Genomic DNA, 13718 nt, shown 5'->3' on the forward strand with positions numbered 1-13718 from the left:
CTCTCCAACATGGTGTATTGTCAAGCTTTTGGATTTTTGCAATCTGATAGGTGAGATATAGTATCTCACTGTAGTTTTAGTTTGATTCTCATTATGAGTGACTTTAAACAGCATTTCATATGTTTAAGAACCATTTTATGTCTCCTTTTATGAATCGTCTATTCATGTCTTTTGCCCATTTTTCTAGGACTTTTGGTCTTAGCCCTATATCTGTGACATATATTGCAAATATTTTCTCCCTCTTTGGATTGATGTGGTTTTAACACTTCCCATATAATCCCAATACACAGTCAGTATTGCGAACCACTGGGGTAGTTTAAACTGTGCAAATTGGAACTATTTTTTAAAGGAGAGCACATACAGAAAGGGGCGGGGCTGAGGACTCAGCCTTGAGAGTCACCCATAACTTGGGACAGAAGAATGACTAGAAACCTGCAAAGGAGACAAAGTCATCGGTGTTGTATATACTGGAAATCAAGGTAGAAAAGAATCAAAAGGTGACAGGGTTGGTCAGCAGCATTGATTACTGCAGCCATGAGGAAAGGGAGGAAGAGGTTGCCAGGTGTGGTAATGAGGTTCACACCCTGACCTCCCAACACTTCCTTCCTGCTCATTCAGGCTGACAGGAGAATCTCCAGATCTCTGTGAGTGATTTTGTCCAGCAGTATTGCCAGGGATGATGGGAGGCCTCTCCTGACAAACAGATTAAAGGAGCACAGCCCAGCTGCATCTTAACTAGGGCATAATTATTCAGCCAGCAAGTATTTATTAAACTCCTACTGAGTGCCAGGTTCTGAGCACAGGATATTACAACAAAGACCTCTCTTTTAACCTGTGCTTCTCTCACACTACTTTCTAAAAAGTTAGAGTTTTCCTTTACCCAAGTCCATTTATCGGCTTTGTGATGCAGCCACAACTCTGAGACAAACATGGTCACATCCTTAGAATTAATTAGGGAAAAGCACTCTAGAGAAAAATGGAATCAGCACAAACAAGAAGCTCTGGGTGAAAAGTGGTCCTCTTGGTATGGAGACAAGTCTATTCCCAGTCCTCTCCTTTCCACTTTTATTTTTGGTGACTTGCCTGGTGGCTGTGGTTGGGCATAAAGGAAAAAGCATTAATAGGAAGAGTCCTTCTTGGCAGTGACCTCTGTTTGTTTTTTTTTAAAGCAACAATTTTATGAGGGAGATAAGTAATTCCTTCAACCTTGATGGGGATTGAAAAGAAGGCATCAGCAGATGAATGGCTCCTATGGCCAGAACTGGAGCGTGTGGCATTTAACATCATAGTTAAACATACCCCCTCGCCACTCTTGATTCTCTCTGTACTGAGAAGCGCAATTAGCAAAACTCATTGGTTTCTGTTTCTGCAAGTATTCTCAAAGTCAACTGTAAATTAGGCCACCTGTCCTCCTTAAGGTCCGAGGGACAGTCTGTATATTTGAGTATACTTCCAATGAGCCTGGCTCAACTACCTTAATGCACTCATCCTCCAAGCAGAAGGCTTTATGTAGCTTTGGGAATAGACATGTGAGTGGAAGCATAAGCCATCTCTTGATAACCCCTCTTTCCTGCTATGGACGTTAGGCTAGAATTGGTCAACAGAAGCTTAAACATCTGGTCAGCTCAGTCCTTTGGGGTGGTTGGTGTTTTATAGACAACCCATCATGATTGATTGGCCTTGTAACTGAATTAGCCAGATGTGTGGGCATTGTGTGCCCTTTCTTCAGCCTCCCTTCAATGTTGTTAGATAGAAGCAGACATGCGATTAGCATGTTTGAAGATGATGTGTTTTTAGTGCATGAACAAAAGCTGTCGCCTTCTGCAGAGACTGTGGTTCTGTCCCAGACGTCAGCAGTATAATTATGACTGCTAAATTCAGCCCAGACCCCAGGCTCGGCTGCCTTGGTCTCAGCTGTCATTTGCCGGAGAGGGAGGGGGAGGGCAGAAGCCCAGGGACCCAAGCTCTTATTATAGTCCACTTTGAACTCTGCTTTATCAGAGCCTTTCCCTCCCCACTGACAATTGCTCCCAGCTGCTTTCTGGTCACAGAGCCTGCTGCCACCTCGGGGGTAGTCTGTGCTGGATTGTGGGGAGAGGGAGAAATGGGGTTGGCCTCTTGAAAGCCCACAACTTCCAGGAACTTGCCCAACATAAAAATGAACTGACAACCTCCATATTTGCAATGCCTATGTCACATACTATTCAGAGCATTTTCCCGCCTCTAGAAATCCCTTACCTTAGGTTTGCACTGAACAGAAATCCTTGGCAGGAGTTTTTGCTTTTGCTCTTCTCCCCACCTAACTCTGTATATGAAGTATATTTGAACATTCATTTCCATGCTTTTATACCACCTCTTTTCTACCTAGATTGGCCTGCATGTTTGTCTTAGAACAAACCAGGCATTTTCCTGTCTCCAGTACTCTGTTGATGCTTAATATTCTGCAGACATCACATACTCAGTGTATCAAAGATAACCCAGCCCTCCTCAGAATTTCTTCTATATTCCCTGTTTAGTGAATCTACTGGTCACCCAAACAAGAATGTATCAGATGTGAGTCTGATGACTTCACCCTCACTTTCCACCAAGCCCATCTTTCTTAGAATTTTTTCTCAAGTCCATCCTCTGTCCTCTGTCCCCACTACCCTAGTTCAGACTTCATCACTCTCATCTGGACTAAAGTAACAGCCTCTTTTTTGGTCTCCCTATCTTCAGGCTCCCCTTCAAACCAGTCTCTACCCCACAAAACCCTGTCACTCCCCTGTTTGGAAACCTTCAGCAGTTCCCAGTGCCTCTAAGATGAGCCCAGATGTCTAACACAGCTGCAAGTCTCTGAAGCCCACCATGAATCTTCTGCCACCCTTTCTCCAAGTGGGCCTGGGGAGACCAGGAACAGCTGTTGCCACAGGCCCACCCAGCTGCTCACTCCCTAGCCTGGAGTCTTCTGCCTCCAAAACTTTGCTCATTCACCTTTCTTTACCTGGGATGCCCTTTCCTCACTTTTCTACCTACCAAACTTTTACTTAGTCTTCAAGAACCAACTCATTTATGTCTTTTTTGTGTAACTCTCCCAGATTTGCCCACGTAAAGAATCACTTCTCACTTTGTTCCCCCACAGCAATTTTGGGAAGCTATTTTATTATTTTAAAGATAACAATTGAAACTTCAAAAAAACAGAGTTTAACATGTATCTCCTCCTCACACACCCTCTACCCCCTGTTCCTCTGATTCTGCTGCCAGTAGCCCTGGCCAGGCCTCTAACCTGTGGAAGGCCACCCCAGTCTCCCTTCTGTCTGCTAGAAGGGGTGGCTGGCTCCGTTGCTCAATTTCTGCACATATACCATTGGTGAGACACTTTGTAGGAAGGAATGCTTAAAATGTTAATTGTAGTAAAAATAACAATAGCTATCATTTATTGAGGTCTCATCAAGCTCTGCACTAAGCTTTTATCTCTTTTTAATACTTAAAATAACTCTGAGTTTGATATTCTTATTACCTACATAAACAAATGCAGTAGGCTGTTAAGTAACTTGCCCAAGTTCCACTACTGATAAGTAGCAGAGCCATTGTGGTATATGTGTGATGATGATCTCCGAAGCAGAATTCCAGTCTGTCCCCAGAGCCTATACAGGGTCTAGCATAAAATAGGTGCTCTGGAATGTTGGTTGGTTGATGGAATGAATGAATGAATCAGTGTTCTTCCTTTGAACTTGCCTTCAGGCTTAAGAGGGACCGGCTGAGCATCTGTAGCTTATGCCAAGAAGTATGGATTTTGTCTCATCTCCTAATGCCCAGCTGTACACAGACATGTTCCCTCCCACTCAGTAACAAACTGCCTAGAACTCTTTCCTGGCTCATATTTACAAGAGAATGTGATAAATTCCGTATTGATCTCTCCTGTTCCACTGTAAATTTTGCAAAAGATGATTAAATAGAGCAATAGAGTCTGCAGGCATTGTGGCTCAATAAGTTGTGGAGTGGCGTATCGACCTCCTCCATCCAAAGGCAGCCAGCGCCTATCCCTGCTGCCCCAGACCAGTAATTAAAATCCTGTGAGACTGGGATTTAAAATCCAATCATATCCCTGAATCAAGCCTTCTAGCCTCCCCATGTGACGAGTGCAATAAGGTAACGGCAGGAGCATGTTTATGTCTGTGCAGAAGCAGTCCCCATAGGGTGGGTAAGAAATGGAGAGTTGGGGAGCCCTGCTGGCTAAATCATTTCACCCTGACACCACAGCCACTTGTAAGACAATCTGTAGGTACATAAACAAGCCCCAGCCAAAGACCAGATTCGGACTGTAAGAGCAAAATATCATGCACACAAAAAAATCACAAATTGTGTCTCAGTGTACCCTTCTATTCCCACAGCCAATAGTTGGTTTAAGCAAATGATTTGGCCTTGATTAAACTTTGTATGGCCTTTAGTGGCCAAATACATGTTTGAATTTCCATAGGAACTCTCTGATTTTAGCTAAGCTGAAGCCAGCCTTTCCTGTGCTGAGGCATCTTTGAGTGAATGAACAAACACAAATTAACAATCTTGAAAAATCTCTGTAAACTGATGTGTAAGTGGTAGGCCTACTAAGTGGTCGCCTGCTCGGTGCTTGAACACTTCCAGTGCTGGGGAACTCATTTGCTCTTAAGACTGCTCCGAGTCTATCTTTGGATGTTCTGATGGTTAGAAACTTACTATATTCAGCCAGAGTCTGCTTCCAAGGGTCTTAATTTTATCACTGGGCTTATGTAGAATGAACCTAATTGCTAGTCCATATGATGGCCCATCAGGTAACCTGAAAATGCAGGCATGTTCTCCTGAACTCTCTTTTCTACAGCCTAAACCTCCAGTTCCTTAAACCATTATTCTCACATGGCTCTAAACTCTTTTCTGTCTTGATCACTTTTTCTAGAATAATGTTCACTTTTCTCTCAAATATAGATAGATAGATCCATCCCTGGACTGGAAGGCTTCTAGCTCAGTCTCCATGACCTTGGGCGCTACCCTTCCCTTTCCCAGGCTTCTCCATCCTTTTATTTCTTAGTGCTTAACTCAGTGCAGAACATCCTGCTCTTCTCCAGCTGGTGCTGTGGTTCCCCATCCCCTCAGTTACATAGCATGTGGCTCCCTGTGGTGGGGGGAGGGAGTTCATCATCCTCGTATCCTTATCCCCCTGCACCACACTGTATTATCATTGTTTCTGTCCCTGTCTGTCTCCCACCAGTCTGGGTTCTGCCCAAGGGCAAAAACCAGTCTCATTCCACTGTGTGCCCAGCCCCTGGCCCAGCCTCAGTGTTCAGTGTGTTTTAATGGAATGACTGGATCCAGCCATGAGGCAGTAGCTCTCTGTTCCGTGAACTTTAGAAATCCACCTCCCTGAAGGCAAGGTATCCTACCCTACTATGTCCACTGGGATTTAGGACTTCCATATGACCTTCTGGGAGGTCAGTGTATGTGGGTCACCATTCGCCTGGCCCCCAGATAGGGAGGCCCTGAATGGGAGGAAAAGGAGCCCCATTTTATACCCTTTCTACAAAGCTGTCTATCCCAACTCTACCTCTAGAAACGCCCCCATCTTTGCTTTGGAGCATCTGAACACACTGGAGGAAAGAGAAGAGGTGATTTTCCCCTCTTATTGAGTCATTAAGCCTTCGGAAAGTAGCATTATGTGGTGGAAAACCAGACCTGGCTTCTTTTTAGAAATAGGAACAACTTTTTATTATGTAAAATTCCAAATATCTACAAAAGAGAGAATAGTATAATAAATCCCTGCTTTCAATCCCCACTTTACTATTCGTCTGCTGTGTGGCCATGGGCAAATTATTTCAGCTTTCTGAGCCTCTGTTTTCTCACAGTCTTCTTATGATGAATAATTCAGACACTGTGTATAGAGGCCTCATACCCAGTAAATGTTAGCCCATTTCCTTTCATCCTACTCTCCTGCCAGACTCAGCTAAATCATCTGTAAAATGGAAAAAAGTAATACCTCTCCTGCTTTCTTCACCAAATTGGTAAGGATTAAATACATGGAAGTAGTTGGCACAGGGTATGACACGTAAAGTGCTCAGTAAAGGTTCTTGGTTACAGGGGAGGCACGTCTGCAGGTGCACATGTACCTGCGTGTACATATGTTAAGCGTGCCCAGTGGTGTGTGTGGTCTATGGGAAAAGCTCAGGATAAGCCGTGAGGACACCTGGCTGTAGTCCCAGTTCTGCTGTGCTTCCTCAGCATCTGGACAGGGCTCTGCGAAGACGAGGGGAATTGGTCTGTCTGACCTGAGGAGCTATATACAGACTGGCTGTGAACAGGGATGGACTCCCAGGAAAGGGAGGGAGCAGGGAGGACAACAGGAGGCCAGGGATAGAAGGGGAACACTGAGAGCTGGAGGGGCGGGGAGGCTTCCCAGAGAAGGACAGGTAGTCAGGGAGACAGGGGTGGGTTCCAGGCCCAAGGTGTGGCCCAGACAAGTATCGGGGTGAGTGTGGGGATGGGGCAAGTGCACAGCTTCTCCAATGTGATGAGTCACTGTCTCTCTCTGACTCTGCTTCCTTGATGGGAGCTCACAACCAAAAAGAAGAGCTCGCTCCACACCTCTAGTCATGGAAAAGACTTCCCTTATAACCTACAAAAACTTCTAATTAGAGATAGTAAGCAGACTGTTGAAATAGTAAAAATAAGGATGAAAGTGGTAAAGGAGCTAGCCGTCGAAATGGGAAGGGAGATTGAAGGTGAAAGTTATTATAAAGAACATTGTACGGGGCCGGCCGAGTGGCGCATTGGTTAAGAGCTGGCTTGGGACGCCAGAGGGCCCCAGTTCGGATCCCACATGTGAGGGCCAGTGACACTGCCCTCTACAGCTAAGATGCTGAACAACAGCTCGACCTGGAGCTGGGCTGCCGTGAGTCACTGGCCATGGTGTAGGCTGCAGCCCCTGCTGCAGTGGGTTGCCATGGGCTACCGTGTGTAGCCAGCAGCCAGCGTGAGCGGCCAGCAGCCGCCATGAGTGGCTCTCCAGAAGCCGGCAACTGATCTGCCTCGCCCGGGAATAGCGCAATGATGTTGCCAACTTGGGCCGGTGAAGCAACGTCCTCCACAGCTAGACTGAAGAACAAAAGGACAGCAACTTGTCTGTACCCCTTCCCCCAATTCCCCAATAAAAATCTTTAAAAAAGAAAAACAAACAAAAAAAAATTGTGCAGCCTGTACAGTCCTTTTTTCAATCATTTTTGAGCTTTTTATCTTATTCAGTCCAAACAAAACCCCTAGAGGTAGGCAGGGTAGCAATCATTACTACCAGAGAAGCGAAACAAGTGCCTGGGTCACACAGCCAGGGAATGGTAATCCCCACTGACTCCCTATCCAGTGCTCTTTACAGGGCTGGGAGCCAGCTGCATGTAAGGGAAGGGGTGAGTCGTCGAAGCTGCAGTGACGTGGTGGGAGACCTGGATCCCTGGAAGGTCAATGTGGCTGATAGGACTGTGGGGGGTGGGACAGATGGGTGAGGAGCTGACAGACCTACAGGGAGTGACCATGTCAATATTATTGATAATAATAGCCTAACATAGTTGTATAGGGCAGTTACTGTTGTGTGTTTTTTAAACCCTTTTAATACATGTTATCTCCTTTGATATTCAGAGGTAGGCAAAGGGCCAGGACAAGGTAGTGTCAAGGGAGGAGGGAGGAACAAGTCTCCTCCCCCACCAGCTCTGAGACCTGAATCCCACCCCACCCTAATTTCAGCACTCTCCCCAGGAAAGGCAAGTGGGCCTCTGTCTCCAGCCACTGCCTCCCCACTTGCCAGTCACAGAGCATAGGGAATGTTAGGCCCTGACCTGACTTAATCTGCCACCCAGGCAGAGAGGGACTTTGACCTACAAGAGCTAGGAACATGGTCACACACTTACTGTTAGAAGGCTCTTCTGGGGCAGAAAGAATAGCCATGTTGTGCGTGGCCTCAGAAGATGGCACCTGTAAAAAGTCTATTCGTTTGGTCCAGCTTACTGAACACCTGTTGTTTGCCAGGCCCTGTGCTGGGTAGAGAGTATCTAGCAGTGGATCAGACATGGTCCCTGACTTCTAAGAGCTCTCAGTCTTGGATAGAGAGACTGTTTTAACGCAGAGCGATCAGCGCGGTAAGACAGAAGCAGAAGAGCCAGTGGGAGCACGAAGGATGGTACCAGACCTGGGGTGAGGGGAGACAAGGAAGCTTTCCTGGAGGAGAAGCCTGAACTGGGTCTTAAAAGATAACAGGTATTTGCTGGAAGACCCCAAGTTGGGAGTGGGGTTGGAGAGAGCAGTTAGGGCCCGTATGAAAATGATCTGCCCTCAGTTTAGTGGGGGAAACCTCTTGAAGAGCCATGAGCTTTGGAGCTGGGTTCCGGGCACATTCAGGGCAGCCGGGGTGACCACCTGTTTCGGATGGAGTAGAGGGGAATTATGAAGGTCCTTTTCCTCTCAGAAAGTCTATGATTGTGTCAAACCAAAGGCAAGTGCTGTGCCAGAGAAGAGCAGGGGGCTTCCTGGGCTCTGGTGAGCCAGGCCTTCTCTCACCAACACTATTTCCACTGCCTTATCTTGACCTGGGTGATGACACCGCAGCCAGCCACTAGCACCAACCAGGACCAGCCCATGACCACCACCCTCCCCACATCCTGCTTTCCTGGCCCCAGCCCTATTGACAGCCCCCAGAATCTGAAGGAATTCAAGACAAATGGTTAAGAGGATAGAGTTAATAAAATTTGAAAAATTGAGGCCTGTCACTCCACTAAACTTTTTTCAATACCACTGACAGAAACATATTTCCCCAATGAGTGACCTTCCACAGCTGTAGCGGGCAGGCGCAGCCGCAGCGGTGCTGCCAGGAAGCCAGTCTGCTATTTATCAAATATTATAAGCTGGGACACACTAATCTGGAGCCGGGAGAGGAGGGGAGGGGTCCTGCACTGCACTGCCTGGGGTGCTCCAGGTGTTGGCCCCAGCCCCAGACAGCCAGTGGGAGGTGACGGATGGCCTGCGATTAGTACTTCACCCAGCCCTCTCACTTGCTCCCAGAAGCCTGACCCTCTAGACCAGCTGCTCGGCCTGGAGGGGCCCTGGGTGGGAGGCAAGGGGAGGTCAGGCCAGGGCACGGGCCATCCTGATGCCTCCAGAGAGGGCAGGCGGGCGAGGCCCAACGTGGTTATTTATTGGAGTGTAATGGTTTGTGGCCGTTGGTCGTGGAGGTGAAATCGATCAGTTGTAGAAGTCAGGTTCTATCAATTATTACAGCAATTAGTCAAGTCAGAGCATCAGGGCAAGGGTGTGGGGGCTGGGTCCTAATATTAGATGGACATTATCCATGGTGCCCCCCGTCTCAGCCTTCCTAAAATGGGAGCAGACGTGCTACCCTGAGGCTCCAGAACCTTGGGGAACCCAGCTGGCTTTCCCCCCTCAGAAGTGGCTGAGGTGGAGCCTGACTGAGAGCCTCCTGGGCTGGAGACAGGCCCAGCACTGCTTTAAAAGGCGTCCCTGTGCTGGCTGGCCCTGGTGCAGACATGTCCTACCTGTCCCCATCCCATCCTTGATGAGAAGTGACACAACTCCTACTAGAAATTACTCAGTGGCCAATGTTTATGGCACACATTTTTCATTCTGTAAGCAAATATAGATCACTGACAGCACTTGTTTGAAGCGGTTAATCTCATCCTCAGTTCTCCCACTGTCTTCCCCTCTCACCTTGTCTTTCTCTTCCCCCGCCCCTTCTCTCTCCCATTTTTTTCTCTCTTCCTTATCCGTTTCTCTTCTCTTTACTCCTCTTTTCTTTCCCTTCTAGAGGTGTCTCCCTGATCACCCTTCTGTTCCAGCCCATATCTAGTGACAGAGCTCCCCTTTAGGCTGCCAAAGAAAGTGGAGGCCTTTCCACTGGTTAATTACAGTTCCCTTTCTGCCCTAGCTGTGGTCCCAGAGCTCCCGGGAGAGGGGCGGGTGCTGTCTGCCACTGGCCCTCAGCCCTCACAGCCCCTCAGTGCTGAGCACCAGAGAGAACCAAGTGGTCTGGGAAGGCCAGGCCAGGCGAACAGGCCCCTCAGCCCAGACAGTACTGTCTGTCTGTCCCTCCTGCAGCACGCTGGTCACACTCAGCGTGAGGTACAGTTGTGTGGTCATCTCTCATCTCCATTGGCTTCTGAAGAGCTAGAACTGTGCCTAGACTCAAACTCTAGGTAGCATTTAATCTTAAAGAGAGGAAGAAGAGACAGAGAAGGAGCAGTCACCGGGGTATGAGGAAAACCTGAAAAAGTGGTTTTATAGAACTCAAAGGAGAAAAATGGCCAAGGTATCAGTTGCTACAGAGTGGTCAAGATATATAGAAAAAGAAAACTATTCCTTGACTTTGCCTGTCCCCCATCATCCTGCTTACAGGACCCTGCAAATACGAAGTGCCCAGAAAGTACTAACAGAATTGAAACAAAGAATGAGGCTCCAACTGAGCCTCTGAGGACTTGCCTACCAATTAGAAGAACATTGACACCCTGCTTATTAGGAAGCTTGTACTTTATTCTGTAAGCAGTGAAAAGCCACTGAAGGATTTTTCAGCTGGGGAATGTCATGGCCACCCTGGTGGGAGTATGGAGAATTAGAGTTAAGAAAATCCGGGATGGTTTTGACTGCTGGTCCAAGGAAATAACCAGCTTTGTGACCTTGGGCTAATTATTTCACTTCTCTGAGCCCAGTTTCTATGTCTGTAGCATGGGAATTTTAATTCTTGCCCCTCAGGATGGTTGTAAGGATTAAATGATATAATCATGTATATAAAGTACAGAGCACAGAGCTTGGCATATAGTAAGTGCTTAGTAAATACCAGCAGCTATTATTATCACCATTTCTAGATCTATATCCAAGAGACATGAAAACATACTTCCACATAAAGACCTGTACACAGATGTTCATAGCCACATTATTCATAATGGCCAAAAGGGGAAACAACTCAAATGTCCATCAGCTGATGAATGGATAAACAAAATGCGGTATATCCACACAACAGAATATTATTCAGCCATAAAAAGAAACGAAGTACATGCTACATTCATGTAGCATGTAACACATGCTACAACATGGATGAATCTCAAAAACATTATGCTAAATGAAAGAAGCCAAACACAAAAGGCCACATATTGTATGATACCATTTATATGAGATGTCACGTGTAGGCACATCTATAGAGACAGCAAGTAGACAGTGGTTGCTGGGGTTGTGGGGAACAGGGAAGAGGTGGTCTCTGATAATGGTTATGGGGTTTCTTTCTGAGATGATGAAAATTATCTGGAATTAGATAGTGGTGATGATTTTACAACTTTGTAAATATATTTAAAACCACTAAATTTTGTACTTTAAAAGGTATGTGGATTATATCTCAATTAAAAATTATGTCTTAATATTGTGTAGCAAATTCCTGTAAGAAAATAGGATTGTATATAAAAGAATTAATTTTTTCTTACTGCTTATAAGTCTCCTTGGCCTGGATCATACTTCCTGCTCTCTGCCCCTTTCCCTTCCTCCTCTCACCTTTTCCTCTGCAGCCCAGGCCGACAGCCACATGTAAATGCTTAATAAATGTTTGCTATTGTTAATAAGTTTATAGGCCTTTAAGAAGCAGAGAGCTTCAATAGGAATGGTTGTATATCATGATATAAGTGTTCCCACAGTCTGGGATTGAGAAATGCTGATTTTTACTGTCCATCAACAAACAGCGGCGGGGGACACACACACCCCCACCACCTCCTCCCACCCAGCCCCGCACTGACTCATCCTTGCCTGTGTATTTAGTGTCCGCAGCCAGCCCATTATATCCTGTGGCAGGGACTGAGTCTCAACTCTTCTTTACTTCTAGACAACACTTACCTAGCAAGAAAGATCAAGGAATGTTCCATTTAACACATAGTTTTGAGCACCTGCTGTGTTCAAGGCACAGATTTCTTGTGTTTTTCTTCCTGCCTTGAAAGGAGTGCCTTTGGAGCAGGGCCAGACCTGATTCTTCTGTGTCCTCAAGCCCCACTCATCCAAGCTTTGCTAAATTGAATGGAATGGACAGTTTTTGAAGAGGAGCATGAGGTGCTCAGACCTGAGCACTGGAAGGGAGAGTCTGACAGCATGGAGGTCAGAATGGCCTTTCCTCCACGACTGCCAGCCTTTGCACACAGTAAACACTTTATGTAGGCTCATGGGCTGCCGGTATGTAACAGAGAGAGGGGAGATGCATGGTTCCCGGCAGGCCCCTTCTTTTTGTCATACTTAAAACTCTTTGCCCTCAAATCATAAGAACTAATGATTGGAGGAAAGCCTGCCCATATACACACACTTGCCAACAGCTAGCATTGGTAAGAGCATCAAACCGTGGTGCTGGCACAGCCTGGTTGCTGGGGATAGCCACACCCTCCCAGAGGACTCAGCTGACTCTGGCAGGCAGGAAATGCAGGAGGTAAAAGAGCATTAAAGGAGAGAGGGGAACAGAGAGCAGAAAGAGGGGGGCCTTTTCACTGTTGTTTGGGACATTCTGCTTTAGAAAGGAGCCCTTTTATATGATTTTTATGAATGAATATTCATCTTATGCAAATGAGTTTATTAATAGGAGTATTTTAATGACTAATGCATTGGTGTTGGGGGATATGAATCTGTGTGTTTGGTATATTTGTTAGCATGTTCATCTGTGTGTATTTGTAGGTGTACAGTACATCTGTGTGTGTCTGTGTAACATATCTACATGTGTGTGGTAGTATGGGTAGTGTGTTTCTGCATGTGTGTATGCACATAGGGGAACCCCAATACTCTGACCTTTATGTCAGAGAGGACTAAGAACTCTCCTCTAAGAGTAGCTTGGCATGTTTTCCCACCATTCTATAATCTCTTAGGTTTTTGTGGCTCCGTATTCCTAAGAGCATTCCTAACAGTAAAATCGGGGCCCAAGCCACCTCTGAGGGAAGGCGGAGGTCTCGCTGATTGCTCACAGAGCCTCTGACAAGCTTCTCTTCTCCTCCTCCTGCCAGGAGCCAACCCCCTACAGAGGAATGAAATGGGACACACACCCTTGGATTACGCCAGAGAAGGGGAAGTGATGAAGCTTCTAAGGACTTCTGAGGCCAAGGTAAGTCTCAGAGCACGGAGAAGGCCTGTGGGCACTCCATGACGCATTTCATCTTTCATTCATTAAATTATGTCAGGCTCCACACCAAAGGCCGCTTTTCCTTAGGTGATTATTGTCTGTTTAAATACAAATCCACCCCCCAGTCTCATCAAGAATAGGAAGATGTCCCTGTCAAGACCAGGAAGAGGCCTGGGCCACTTCCAGCTTCTAAGGATTAACCTTCAAAATCAGTTTTTGAGGAGATGGACCTTCCAGCTCCTTTTCATAGGAGGTAGGCGATTGAGACAGAATCTTTAGCTCAAGTGCTATTTCCCCAGGCCTCATGCATTCTGTAGCCTCATCAAGCAGCCCTTTCCTGTCATTATTCCTCTAGAACCATTTCCTGACCCCTCCTCCCCACACACACTCCTGAGAACCTGGCATCAAGTCTAAGAAAAAAAAATCTGCATCTTAATTTGATCTTCTCAACCCTACTCAACCATACTTTTGAATTCCCTCAAACCAGGGCTGCCTTCTGCTTCTCCCAGCCACCCAGCTCTAGCTCAGAAACTATTTGGTAGAATCCAAGAATTAGAATTACAAATCTCAGGGCTGGCCAAGTGGC

The 13718-nt window shown here is 46.5% G+C and overlaps 1 protein-coding gene across 1 annotated transcript in view; it reads left to right on the forward strand.

Moving 5' to 3' along the window:
* Positions 1-13718, forward strand: part of CLPB (ClpB family mitochondrial disaggregase) — a 135021-nt gene that overhangs the window by 84712 nt on the left and 36591 nt on the right. The window contains exon 6 of the mRNA XM_019625652.1: positions 13017-13114. Within this exon, the coding sequence (XP_019481197.1) occupies positions 13017-13114 (98 nt within the window). The remainder of the gene's footprint in view (positions 1-13016; positions 13115-13718) is intronic.

The sequence above is a fragment of the Hipposideros armiger genome, unplaced genomic scaffold (assembly GCF_001890085.2).
Source record: "Hipposideros armiger isolate ML-2016 unplaced genomic scaffold, ASM189008v1 scaffold_635, whole genome shotgun sequence".
In the NCBI taxonomy this organism is placed as follows: domain Eukaryota; kingdom Metazoa; phylum Chordata; class Mammalia; order Chiroptera; family Hipposideridae; genus Hipposideros; species Hipposideros armiger.